Below are 13,763 nucleotides of genomic sequence, written 5' to 3'. Positions count from 1 at the left end.
TCAAGAGCAATGCAAATACTTTCTGAGTTCCGGCAAATACGGGAACTCCTCCCACTTTGTTGGGAAGCAAACAATCATTAGCAAACCAAGGGAGGCCATTTGGGAAATGCCGTTTGGGAAATGTTAATCGTTATGCTCTTGGTCAGACCAGGTCTCGAAGAGATTTGAAAGTCGAAATCAGGCTAGGCCTATATGGCATAAGGTTCTAAGCTGCCATACTATGGCAGCTATGCCCCTTGAGGAGACCAAGAGGCTGGGAGAATAAAGGGAGTTCAATGAGAAAATCATGCCCATTGAAAATATCAGACTTGATCCCACTCCGTCGCATTAGTCATGTATGCAATGGTTAACCTAGGTTTACAAGGCCCTGCCGTGGCCTAACGGTAGTAGCCAGGCCGTGCCCTTCTAGTGATGCAACACTTTCAACGTTGCTACTAGTCAGGTCAAGAGCAATGCAAGTACTTTCTGAGCTCCCGCAATATCGGGAACTCCTCCCACTTTGTCGGGAAGCAAACAACCATTAGCAAACCAAGGGAGGTAGGTCAACCATGCCAGGTGGGAAATGTTAATTGTTATGCTCTTGGTCGGACCAAGTCTGAAAGAGATTTGAAAGTCGATGATAATCAGGCTATAACGGTAGGGCACTGATGCCTCTTTTCCACTGCCGGTTTTCAGGTTGGCCTACAGCTCGATTCGGCTGCCACTTTTTGCTCTTCGATTGAACTGTGTCATGGCCATTTGAGAAGCAAAAAGTGGCGGCCAAGTCGCGCTGTGTCGAGCTGTAGGCCTACCAATACCGGCAGTGGAAAAGAGGTATGAGTTACCACGCCGGCGACCCGGGTTCAGTTCTGGCCCAGGTCATTTGCCAATCCCTCCCCACCTCTCTCTCTCTCCCCACCTCTCCTGTGTCTCCTCCACTTTCCAAAAAAGCCCTAAAAATATTTCTTAAACAACCCTTGATTTACAGTATTGGATATCTTTGGTTATATCTTTGGAGGAACTTATTTGTGACGCGTAGCTCCTTTTTGTCCTTGATAGTGCAATCTGTCAGAACAGACACCCAGTTGGTGTGAAAATGTCCTCCTTAAGTGCTTCCAGTTCCTATTCTACAGACAGACAGACCACCAGTATTCACACACACACACAGATCCACACACAGAATATCATCTCCAAGCTGCCAATTTCCCTAAGTGTGCAGTTATTCCTGTAAGTACAGTATGTGTGAGTGTGTATGTGTGCATGCGTGCGTGCATGCCCGTGTGTGTGTGCGCACTTAAGCATGTGTGCGTGTGTGTGTGTGTGTGTGTGTGTGTGTGTGTGTGTGTGTGTGTGTGTGTGTGTGTGTGTGTGTGTGTGTGTGTGTGTGTGTGTGTGATGACACTGGTCGTTGCACATATTGAGAATTAAGGCTTCAGTGTTAACATACAGTACATTTCACAAGCAAACAAGCAGTCAGCTTTTTTAAGACTAATACTAAAAACTTCTCCTTGCTCTACAAAGGCCCACCATTGGGGGGCAGTGGAGGTGTATTGGATACTGCAGCCTTGAGCAGTTCAACACCCATACACGTCTAAACCCATTCAAGCCTGATGCTGCATATACGCTGCAATGACCTAGGCACCTGGAGCTGCATGAACGCCACATTCAGGCTTTTGAGATTTTAGGGAATTTTTTTTAAATTAAAAATGTGGGTGCGTCAGAGCTGAATGAACATATTCTAATGCAAAATGAGGGTCCTAGCTTTTAAATGCAACTCATTTTATGTTTTTATGTGCTTCAAAGGCTGAAATGTTTACGTTTTTATAGGCTGAGGGCACCTTTTTTCCAAAAAGGGCTTAGGCATTCAGCGTTTTTAGCAGATGCCAAGGCTTAAATGGGTTAAATGATAAACAGACAGCATATCAGAACTTCCTTGTACGCTTCAAGGCTCCCTAACGATTAGTCGTTTATCCCACAGTAGATATCTCTTTCTTTTTGTACCTTGAGTGTACAGTATAAGAATAACATTACAAATATTGATCATCAATCAAAAACAATCAATAATGTATAATCACATCATTATCAAACAATCTTGATAAGAACACACTCATCACATCCCTCCTGCTGGTGCTTCCTAATATTACTGGACCTAGCAAGAAGTCCTTACAAACGTTTCTGTTGGCCAGTCCAGTCTAGTCCAGTCCAGTCAGCTCTCAGAGTCATTGTTGGCGCCGCCCCTTTGGTGGTCATCTGGTTTTGCGGTCATTAGCAGTAGCTGCAGCAGCACTAGTAGCGCTGGCTTGATGTCCGTTCGGCTCCAGGCCGTCCAGCTTGAGGTGTCCCTTGCCGTAGCGCTTGATGAGGATGCCGGGCAGCAGGGCCACCAGCGCGATGATCAGGAGCTGCAGCAGCGTGCCCCAGGAGAAGATGTCGTCCAGAGAGGTGATCTGGGACAGGATGCTGCCCGTACGCACGCAGATGAAGTTGTATGGAATCAGACCTGGAGGGGGCGGAGGAGAAGGAGAAGGGAGGAGGAGGAGGAGGAGGAGAAAGGGAGGAGGGAGTTGGGAGTAGGGCAGGAGTGGGGAGGAACCGTTCATTCCAGGGGCCACTTCAAATTTTATCATTTATATTTAATTTTATATTTATTTATACAGTACTTCAAAGTCCTCAAGGGGCCGTACTATGAAGACAAACCAGGCTTGTCCCCAGAACTTTAGGCCTACATTGAAGGCAGCCACCTTTACAAAAGACCCCACTTTCACCAGGTCCCCTGAAAATATACAGTAACTTAACAGCAATGACCAAGTTGTAGTGCATTACTAAAGGCCCTGGCTTACGTCATTATTATTGTTATTATTAGTATTGGAGTACTATGATAGTTAACGCTTCAGTGACTATTACAGCGTGCCACTTGAGATACGGTGTGCATTAAGGGGCTACTAGTATTGCAAATGCAATTTCTAAGATTGCTTTACAAAATGTCATATTTCTGTGAAACTGCAATAACATTAAAATTATATCGGGGGCCGGATAAGACGGCCTCAAGGGGCGTAAACGGCCCCCCGAGACATAAGGTTCCTCACCCCAGGAGTAGGGAGCAGGAGAGGGAGGAGGAGAGGGAGAAGAGGGAGGAAGGAGGAGTGGAGGATGTCGACTTGGAGGTTATTAAATGTCATTACTCCTCCCTTCTCCCTCTCCTCCACCTCCTCCAGGAATGATTCCGTACAACTTCAACTGCGTACACTTACAGTTGCATATACACGCTCAGAAATAAAGGTACAGAACTCGTCGCTGTGGCAGTACCTTCAAGGGGAGTACCATTGCGTTGCTTGGGTGGTACCTCAAAAAAGAGGTGACAGATGCACATCGGTCGACATTGCAAGAAACTGAACGCACGTCTTTTTGGGGTACCAATCAAGCCACACAATGGTACTCCCCTTGAAGGTATACTGCCACAGCGAATGGTTCTGCACCTTTATTTCTGAGAGTGTACACGTAATGACACTATGATGTATGAACGTTTCAGAACTTCACCAAAACCAAAACACTCATTTGCTTATCACATTGAGAGTAAATAGAAGGCTTATCACTATGTCCTAGAATTTGAGATTGCAATGTGATTAATTAGATTAGTTCATTACAGAATCTGATTAGATTTTAAATTAGATTATGTTTTTTAATCACCAGACAGCATACATTTTTTTACTTTTTTTGTGCTATTTATGCTTACTCCTTTGTACACTCTGATATGGACCATGTATTTGTGTCTGATGTAAATAAAGAATTGAATTGAATTATTCTGAGGTTAGTAACTCTCTGAGCCAAGCATGCAAGCAGTGCATAGCACTATCGAAACAGTACAAAGCTTATTTTGGATAATCATTGAATATATTTGTTTTCACTTCTCTTTCTCTCTCTCTCTCTCTCTCTCTCTCTCTCTCTCTCTCTCTCTCTCTCTCTCTCTCTCTCTCTCTCTCTCTCTCTCTCTCTATCTATCTGTCTCTGTAAAGTTCAATTCATAATTTAACATACATAAACAATAAAGCATACAACATAAAACACCATACCGTACGTCATAAACCATTAAAAAATTATAGACATTAAGAGCTACACCTAAAACCAGTCGTAATTCGATTGATTTCAGCCACAGTGTGCTTTGATGCATTTGCGTTTACATTGGATGCATGATGATTACATTGATGACACTCAAAAGAACCTCATACTCACAAGTTGTAGTTTAAAGTTTAATGTTGTGACGTTTCAGCCACAACAGCCTTCCTAGGTCACAAGGCCATTGTTTGCTGAAACATTGTCACACCATTAAACTTCAAACTACAACCGATGAATGTGTAGCATTTTTTCTTTGTTTTAAGTATTACATGGGGGCGCCTGCACCTCTTTTCCTGGTGTACATCCTGCACCTTCATTAAAAAAAAACCTGAAAGGAACCTCACCGATAAAGGGAGAGAAGAAGATGGGGATGGAGATGTGGAGGATGGAGGAGGTAATGCAGAGGAACCAGGAGGAGGAGAAAAGGGAGGAGGAGGAGGAGGAGGAGTAGGAGGAGGAGAGGGAGGAGGAGGATTGAGTAGGTGGTGGAGGGGAGGAAGGAGGAGAAGGAGGGATGGATGAGGGGAGAGGGAGGAGGAGGAGGAGGGAAGGGGGAGGAGGAGAAGCAAGAGGAAGAGTAGGTGGACAGAGAGCAGAGGAGGAGGAGAGAGATGGAGAAGGAGGAGATAGGGAGGAGGAAGTGGAGGAGAGCGGGAGCAACAGGTGCGTTTGGGACAAAGATGTGTCGATCGATGTTGCAAAGTACATCAGCGAGAACTTGTTGTCACAACGTGGGTGGTATTAAACACAGCGCATTAAAAGTCGACCACAATTCTGCACGAGACGATGAGCTCGCTCCAGTTTGATGTACTAGCTCACCACGTGTGAGGTGTGGGGAGACAGGTGGGGAGGGGGAGTTGAAGTAGGGTGCAGTGCATTTGGCATCATGTCACATGTCACGTCGTCGTCGCAACAGGACTGAAATTTGGGAAGTCGGACAAGATTTCTAACCATCATGCAACATTTCCATCCAGAATGCATTGCTGTTTGTTTGCGCATACAGACGTTGCACGAAATCTATTGCACCTACAACTCACCGATGGAGGCGGAGAAAAAGAAGATGGGGATGGAGATGTTGATGAACCATTTGGAAAGTGGAGAGAGGGAGGAGGAGAGAGGGGGAGGAGGAAGAGGAGAGAGGGGAGAAGGGAGCAACACTACTCACCGATGAAGGCAGAGAAGAAGAAGATGGGGATGGGGATGTTGAGGATGGGGGAGGTGATGTTCAAGAACCAGTTGGGAGTCATGGGGAAGAACCGCAGGAACAACAGGAAGAAGAATATACTACTCTTGTTCTCATCACACTGAGAGAAAAGAAAGAAGAACAAGAAGAAGAAGAAGAAGAAGAAGAAGAAGAAGAAGAAGAAGAAGAAGAGGAGGAGGAGATGGGGGAAACATAGAAGCAGAGAAGGAAAAGAAGGCAAGGGATGTTTGTAAATGTCTGTAGTTTGGGTGCTATGAATTTTGAGGAATAATCAGTGTTTGTAGACTGCAGAGGCTTGACTAGTCGGACAAAATCTGCACGCACGCACACACACACACACACACACACACACACACACACACACACACACACACACACACACACACACACACACACACACACACACACACACACACACACACACACACACACACACACACACACACACACACACACACACACACACACACACACAGACACACACTTATTTTTAGAAATCTAGAGAGTAATGGGGTATTTTAGCCCATTAGTGCTGGATCTTGCGTAACATTGACCCAGGTGTCTGGAGTTGCATGACTCAGAATTCAGGCTCATGATATTTGAAATATTTTTTTGTTAAAAATCTTGGTATGTGAGATCGGAATGAACACATGCAATGGAAGATGAGAGTCTTATCGTTTAGTGCAACTTATTTCATGTTTTTATGTGTTTCAAAGGCTGAGATATTTAGGGTTTTATAGGCTGAGGGAAACTTTTCTTTAAAAGGGGTTAGGTATTCAGCAGGTGCTTTAGGCATCAATGGGTTAATGAAGGGAATCCCCGTCTGCTTAGCACCCCAGGGGTGCAGTTCTCGAAACCATAGTTGCTAACTACATAGCTACTTTGCGGTTTGCAATGCAATTTCCCATTGGCAACTACCGAAGTTGCTAACTGGCTAACAACTACGCAAGGAACTCACCCCTGATGAGCCAGGCGTGCTAATGAGATTGACCATCTAGCTGTCTGACTGTAGTCTAGCACAATTGCTAATGGATACCACTAATGCTACTAATAATGATACTAATAATGCTGTGCTTGTTTATTTCTCATCAGCACCAACACCAACTGCCAAAGTCATTTACAAAAGACAGAACCAACACAGTGGTAGAAAAATAACCTCATAACAAAACAACAATGAAGGAGAAGTTGTAATAGAATAGGACAGAATATGCTAAGGATATCTGCGAAGTAGGGTAATTCAGCACAAAGTACAGTAGCATACTAGTAATTAGTAACAAAATTTAGAAAATAAACAAAGACATCTAGACGCAGAGTACATCACTGTACACTGCGCCTAGTTGTCTTTGTTTATTATCTAATTTTTGTTACTAATTACTTTTATACTGCTGTACTCTGCGCTGACCCCTTACCCCGTTCCTGCTTGTAAGTCGCTTTGGTCAAAGGCGTCTGCTGTAATGTAACGTAGTGTAATTCTAAAACTAGAATGCAGAGTGGATTTGAATTTGGAAAAAGAGTAGAAAAAGTACAAGTTTGAGCATCAACTTGAAAAAGAGTTAACTCATTTAATTATAAAATTCATTACCAGTTTCTGCAGCATGGCCACCTTGTCTGGGAACAGGCGAACTACATGCTTTTTGCCAAAGTTGTGGGATAGTAGGTAGCAGAAGGTGGAGCCTATAGTGGACATGGCACAGGCAATCAGGAGGCCATCCCGGGTACCAAAGATCGCCCCCGCCAGCATGTTCTGTCAGGACCAGAGAAAAGAACATTATATGTATAATCGGTCATCAAAAAAAAGGTGAAACACAAGACACTGATTTACTGAATGTTTTATTCTGGTCAAAAACACATTTTGCTGCCTTTTAATCAAGTTCAGGTTCATATATTCTGAAGCCTATTTATTAACAGCTTTGCACAACCACCTGTTTTCAGAGTCTGCCATCTAGTGTCATGAATGGATGGACGTTGATCCAATAATATAGTAACAAAGTATTTTCTTGCAATGTTCATTTAATATGTAGAGTGTAGAACCAACAGGGAGATTGTACAATTCAACTCTCAATTGCAACACTCAAATGTTACTTTAACACAGCAAAAGTTGATTACAAGTAGCAAAATAAGTTAGTCAGTGAAATGAGCTGACTCAAGTAAGAAGTGGCGGTTCGGAATATGTATATGACACTACATGATAGATTCTCAATCCCAGTATTCCCATCACTTCTTATTTCCATGGTGACAACAACACATTCACTGCTTCCTCACTCAAGTGGTACACGCTGTTCCAAACGTGTGTTTTGATATTTGAGGTTTCGGTTTCTCTTACCAGGAAGGAGGAGCCAGGTATTGCGAAGGACTGCTTGTAGAGGTAGGCACTGCAGAAGAGCAGAATCACGTAGGCCTTGTGCTCGTTCTTGTAGAAGTTCAGCAGAGCGGCCAGGTCCCTCAGCTCTTCCAAATCGGAGGGGAAATGAATTCTGCAAGCGGAGTCAAATAAGCATATTATGGCGTGTAATATAAATAATAATCGATATGTATCGATGCATTAATCCTACAGCCGATGATTGAATCGAATCAAATCGTATCATGACGTGGGGCATTCTTAAGTATCGAAAATAATTGAATCGCTGCCGTAGCCCCTTAATGCACGCAGTACCTCCTGTGGCACGCTGTAATAGACATTGAAAGTTAACTACTATACTACTACACTAGTATGACAGTGCACAGGGCCTTTAGACTTGGTCATTGCCATTCTGGTAACAGCTAATTTATAATGCCGTGTCTTAAGGGGTTAAGAAATTGTAATCGAATTGTATGACGGAGGCTGTGATTTACACCCCTAATAAGTATACATGAAAATAAAACAACTACATTTTATTAACAATAATGAAGCAGGGGCATCAAGGATGACATGACATTGATGGCTGATAAAAACTACAACAGACAATGTCTAAACCACACAATGCCGACTATAAAGCAATAGCCTACCCAGGGTTGCCAACTCTCAAGGATCTACCATTACACTCACCCTTTCATACTTAATACCGTGTGATGGAGCCACAATGGTGGAGGTGGTCATTATTTTATTTTTTCAGACACACAGCAAAAAACATAAATCAAAACAAATAAAAATCATTAAAGACATATGTTTATCTTGAACGCATGCTTGTCTGGGTTCCTAAAAAATGTCCTGCACTGAGTGAATGCGGGACTACACAGGTATGTTTCTGTTTTGTGCAGAAACACACCTGCACACAGAGAGGTGCAGTAAGTGATGTTTACTACGGCGAGACACAGCTATGAGACACAGATAAGTGGTGTTACTGTAAATGAGAGAGTGAATGGACAAGACATTGGAGGGTGGAGGCTGGAGGGGGTAGGATTGGGATTGAAATAGGATATAGGACCACCAGAGGATAGAAATAGGTCGACTAGTCTGATGATGAGACACTACCGCCACAGTGTTTGGAAGTGCTGCGCCCGCAGTGACACGCTACCACCCTGAAACTTAAGATGGTCGACATGTCTTGAGGATGACCAACAACTTGACCAAAACAACCAGCCAGACTAGAGATGTTTACAAGTGACGTGGTATGTCACCTGACATAGCTGGCATACTAACAAGCAGGGCCGTAACTAGACATTTTCAAATACCGAGGTCAAACACTGTGTGCTGTGCTGTACATTTCGAATGCTTCAAACACTTCAGTCAAACTCTTCAGTTTGTTTTCATTAATCACTGCCTTGAGGATAAATGGGGGTGGCATATACAGACTGAATTTATCATTGTTGATCATATATCGATTTTCATCATACATCAATTTTACATTACTGAAAAAAATACAGAGGACATGACCTCTGTATCCTCAATGGTAGTTACGGCCATGCTGACGAGATGAAAAAGCAGCATTACTCAAACACAGAAATTAACATTTATTTTTGACCTTTTTATTTTCTGGTGATGATAACTTGTTGATCATGCTTCATAACTTAAAGTACAAAGAACTACATTCCAAAACATTAAAACGGAACGTACTTATAATATTTGTAATAACAGTAATTATTATTTATCATTTCTAATAAAAATGTGAAGTGAACAATGTCGCATTAGGATATTGTGGAATCTATGTACAGGCCCTGGTATAGCCTGGTATAGAGTAAATTAGAATAAAATGAAATACCGGTTTCACAGCTGTGTTGTGCTATAGTTTTATAAGGGCCGTTCGAGTCACAGTCATTGGTGGTAACACGATCCCATACTCTAATGCCATTGGTCACTAGGAAGCATGTGAGTACGGCATGAACCCCCCCTCCAGTAATCCAGAGTGTGGGGTTTAATTTCGCTTATGCGCCCTTTACGAGGAGAGCTCCGTAAACCAACACCCAGCTTGGCTCTTCAGAGACTTCTGGTACTCAAGCCAAGACCGGTGGCAGTGAGCAGGGCCTCTGGCAGTCTTGACTGAGCCTGGGACAAAATCATCTCATGGGGCCCCTCTTTTGGTCTTTTATTAGTTTATTTATGATAGGACAGTGAGAGATTAGACAGGAAGTGAGTGGGGGAGAGAGAGATGGGGAAGGTGCGACAAAGGACCCGGGCCGGAATTGAACTTGGGTCGCCGGCGTAGCAGCCCAGTGCCCTACCGTTAGATGGAAGCGACCATGGGGAGACATTTTAAGGCCCCCTCTCTCCCTGGGCCCAGGACAACTTAACCCTTTGTCTAACCCGCCACATCCCTTGTCGGCTTTCCTAGCAGTGAGAACTGAGGAGCGACTGCTGACGTACTGTATGTTGGGAAACCACGGAAAGGAGGCCTACAGTGGGTTCCTGTTCCTGAACATACCGGCACTCCAAGTTGGACAACAGCTGGTTATAAAATGCCCACGAGCGTCTTCGTAGTCACTTGAGTTACAGCGTAGCTTTTTAAAGATTGGGCCACGTACTTACTTGTGTGTGTTGGTGTTTACTTTCACCAGCGTAAGGAGTACGCAAGGAGCTTTGGGACTTCCCAAAGCAACGCTAGACTGACGTGTCAGTAAGACTAGCATTAAGTCTGTGAGTAAGACTGGGACTTTTCAATGCTCAGCTACATATAAAAAACACACACTGAAACATTGCTACATATTATGCTGTAAATACTTATCTCTGACACCATATTAAAAAATAATGCTGAGAAACTTCTAGTTCTACTCATTTCCGCCTAGAATGTAATGGCATAGGATTTTATTTTACGTGGCCAAAGCATGGTGACACAAACACCACAATTTTCCATTTCACAGTCATCTTGTTAAGGAATGACCCATGTTATAAGCTTGCTGTTACCAGAATGGCAATGACTATACGTCGTAATGCAGCGATTCTCAAACTGTGGGTCGGGGCCCACTGATTGGCCCTGAAAGTATTGAAAAAGTGGGCTTGAAAGTGGGCCGTGTATAATTTTCTAAAAATCAAAATAATATTAGTGTGTGTGTGTTGCTGTTTACTAGTTGAGTTGTATTGCTTATTGGATCAAAGGTGGAAAAAATCAAGTGGGCCCCAAATTGGAATAGGTTAGGAGCCCCTGTTTTAATGCATTATTAGTAAAGGCCCGGTGTAATGTCATAGTGGTGTATTTTTTCAATGACTACGGTATTTACAACTATTATTGCACTCGCAGAGCGGCCTGTATTACGGGGCCACGTTTTCGAGCCATTTTCTATTGCAAATTTCCTCTGTTGACTGGGTGCATGAAGTGCAGAATTAGCAGGCCAGGTACTGTCTGCTGGGATGGAGAAGCTTGTTCTATAAATAGCCAAACTGTTGCCAAAAGAAATGTCAAAATACACCAATAAGGACTTTGTCAAGAAATCCCTTCTTTTCTGACAGCCGACATGAAGTACAGAAATAGCTGTCTTTTCTTAGCATATTATCCCCAGAAAAGTGGAGTTATGTAAGCGATTTGCTCCACTGTTGGGAATAACAGGTCTGTTTATTAATTTAACACACTCTCCGTTATTCATGACTTTCATCCTCTTTCAGACAACCAAAAGATTCCCCCTGAGCGACTCAAGTCTCTTACAAAAAGACAAAAAAAAGACAAAATAAAATCCATCCACTCCTTCAGCGAAATCTTTCCTCTGTGTCCTTTCCCTTTCCCTGGACTCCTCGGACTGCCACTCGACTCGATTAACCTCAAAGGGAGGAAACACAGAAGGGATATGTCAAGGAACGGAGACTCCCCAGCCTCGTGACCCATGAGGTGACACCCCTCGAGGTGACAAGATCTGGACACCGTCTACTGACTGTGATAAGTGCTCTATCCAGAGTCTACAGACAGGAGGTGCAGGTCATCATGGGAGTGGGGTTGGGTGGAAGGGAATAGCCATGGTGGGGAGAGGGGGGGAGGAGGACAGAGGGTAGGGATGAGGGTTTGGCTGGGGCTGCACAATAAAAACATGCAGTGTTAACTCAACACTTAGCGAGTACTCTGGGACCAAATACACTCTAGAAGATAGACTCTCTAAGTCTCGACTTAACACTGAAAAAATACTGTGTGGGGCTGCGTGTTGGGGGTTGGAGCTGGAGTTAGAGTTGGGGTTGTTCATGGGTCACGTTACTCCTTGAGAGTGCGGCAGGCACCTCTTGGAAAGCTGCCGCACCGTGTGTTGTGAGTGACCCTAGTCTAGTTGACGTCATTAAATGGGAAAGTTCACTACATCAGGCTGCCTTTAGTGACAGGTGCACGGGAGGAAATGCGCAAGGCTGGCAGATTTAAAAGTTCCTTTTCAAGGATGCAGTCACATTAAATCAACAACAACACACACACCCTCAAAGATATTGCTGTTGTTATGAATAAAGAATATTTTTCAAATCCTCTTTTAACACAAGAGGAACATTTCAACACTAAAGTTTCAACTGTGTACAACAAGTCAGCAAATTGATATCTAAGTTTGAGTACAGTGATGATAGAAAGATAAAGTTAATATGTGTATAGTTAATATACAATTCTGATTGGAGTTTGACAGTAGTGACACTGACTGATAATCCAATGAAAGTGTGACACGCAGACTTCCATCAACAACATTCCCCTCCTTCCCACCACCCCCCTCGGACTCCCTCAACTCCCACATGCCCATGCAATTATCACGTTTTCCATGATTGTGCCACACCATCAAGTACACCTTGACACCCAAACCTTCACAGCAGTCAGTTATGGCCACACACATAGAACAGTGAACATCAACATAGATAGCATCAGAAGTACATTTAGGAGAGGAGGTGAAGATATATTATATTCTCTCAAGTACACATCAACAAGCCACACACTGTTCTCAAGCCCTGGCTAGAGTAAAATGATCATCTACACCAAAATAATAACAGTCTTAAAAACAGTGACAGTGTTGGGTGTTTTCTTACTATCTTGAGGATGTTTGACTCGATTTTTCCTTCACATAATAATTTAGGCAGCATTTGAGCTTAGGGTTTACCCAAGTTTACCTGAATTCACTTGACTTCAAATATGTACTATTTTACAAGCAGTATTTTTATTTCTAAGGGTCCAATATTTTACAGATTTGTATTGTATTTTATATTTTATATATTTTACGCGTCATTTTACGCACTCAATGTAAAGCAAATATAAAGGAAAACGCCTGAATGCAAAGACCTGGAAAGGAAATTGGGCTTTTGAATTAAGAGATAGAAAGACGGAGCGGCAGTGGGAGATACCATTATGCTACTCACTGCAGAAACAGCCAAGGTGGTCAGCCGTGATCTCAGATGACACCCTCCGAGATGTCAGTAGGTTAAATTCTCGAGCAGCACATGCAGCATACAAAACACCGCAACACGCCAAACTTTGATTAATTCGGTCTCTTTGATACCTGTCTTCTTCCATCTCCACTTCCCCAAACTCGTTCGCAATTGTTTTCCCCTCTTCATCTCGGCGCTCGTGTCGCGGACCCGGCGGCAGGAAAGCAGTCAAGAGGTACAGATATAAAGTTGCGCTGACGACCAATACGACTAACCCCAAAATGGAGCGCATGTTGTCGGCAAAAAAACACTCCGCGCGTACCCGCTTGTCCCGGGTAGAGCTTGAAGAGTCAACGATGAAACAGATAATATCCCTTGCTTATATACAGTTAATCGGTTTGACGGACAGCGTCGTCAAAAAAGTTAAGAAGACGTGGAACCACTGTATGCGACAATGTAAATCGGAGGAACTTCGCTGGGCTGGACCCATGAGGGGATCACATGGGGGTCCTCAAAAGCCGACTCTGATCAGCTGTCACCTGCCACAGAGGCTGCGTGGAGTAGAAATAGAAAGGGCAGACAAACCCTGAGTCAGTGTGACAGTCTTAACTTTGCGTAAATTAGTAATACAAAATAAATACCAAGACATATGATTTGACATGCTTGGACAAATGGAATGAGTATATTAAAACAAAGACATTTTATATTTTAAGATTTTATAAATAGGCTAATACAAAAAAA

General features: G+C 43.3%; 1 protein-coding gene across 1 annotated transcript; it reads right to left on the bottom strand.

Annotated features, from left to right (window-relative positions):
• Window positions 1–1,170: 1,170 nt before the first annotated feature.
• tmem41ab (transmembrane protein 41ab) lies at window positions 1,171–13,520 on the bottom strand. The gene is made up of 5 exons (XM_063211876.1): window positions 13,154–13,520; window positions 7,620–7,770; window positions 6,879–7,040; window positions 5,258–5,396; window positions 1,171–2,479 (listed from the first exon to the last, which is right to left on the bottom strand). The coding sequence occupies exons 1-5, from the start codon at window positions 13,312–13,314 to the stop codon at window positions 2,226–2,228; spliced, it is 867 nt and encodes a 288-aa protein (XP_063067946.1). The 5' UTR covers window positions 13,315–13,520; the 3' UTR covers window positions 1,171–2,225.
• Between the last annotated feature and the right edge of the window lie 243 nt (window positions 13,521–13,763).

This window comes from Engraulis encrasicolus, chromosome 12 (genome assembly GCF_034702125.1).
Source record: "Engraulis encrasicolus isolate BLACKSEA-1 chromosome 12, IST_EnEncr_1.0, whole genome shotgun sequence".
NCBI classification, from domain to species: Eukaryota; Metazoa; Chordata; class Actinopteri; order Clupeiformes; family Engraulidae; genus Engraulis; species Engraulis encrasicolus.
This window is presented reverse-complemented; position numbering and strand designations above follow the sequence as displayed.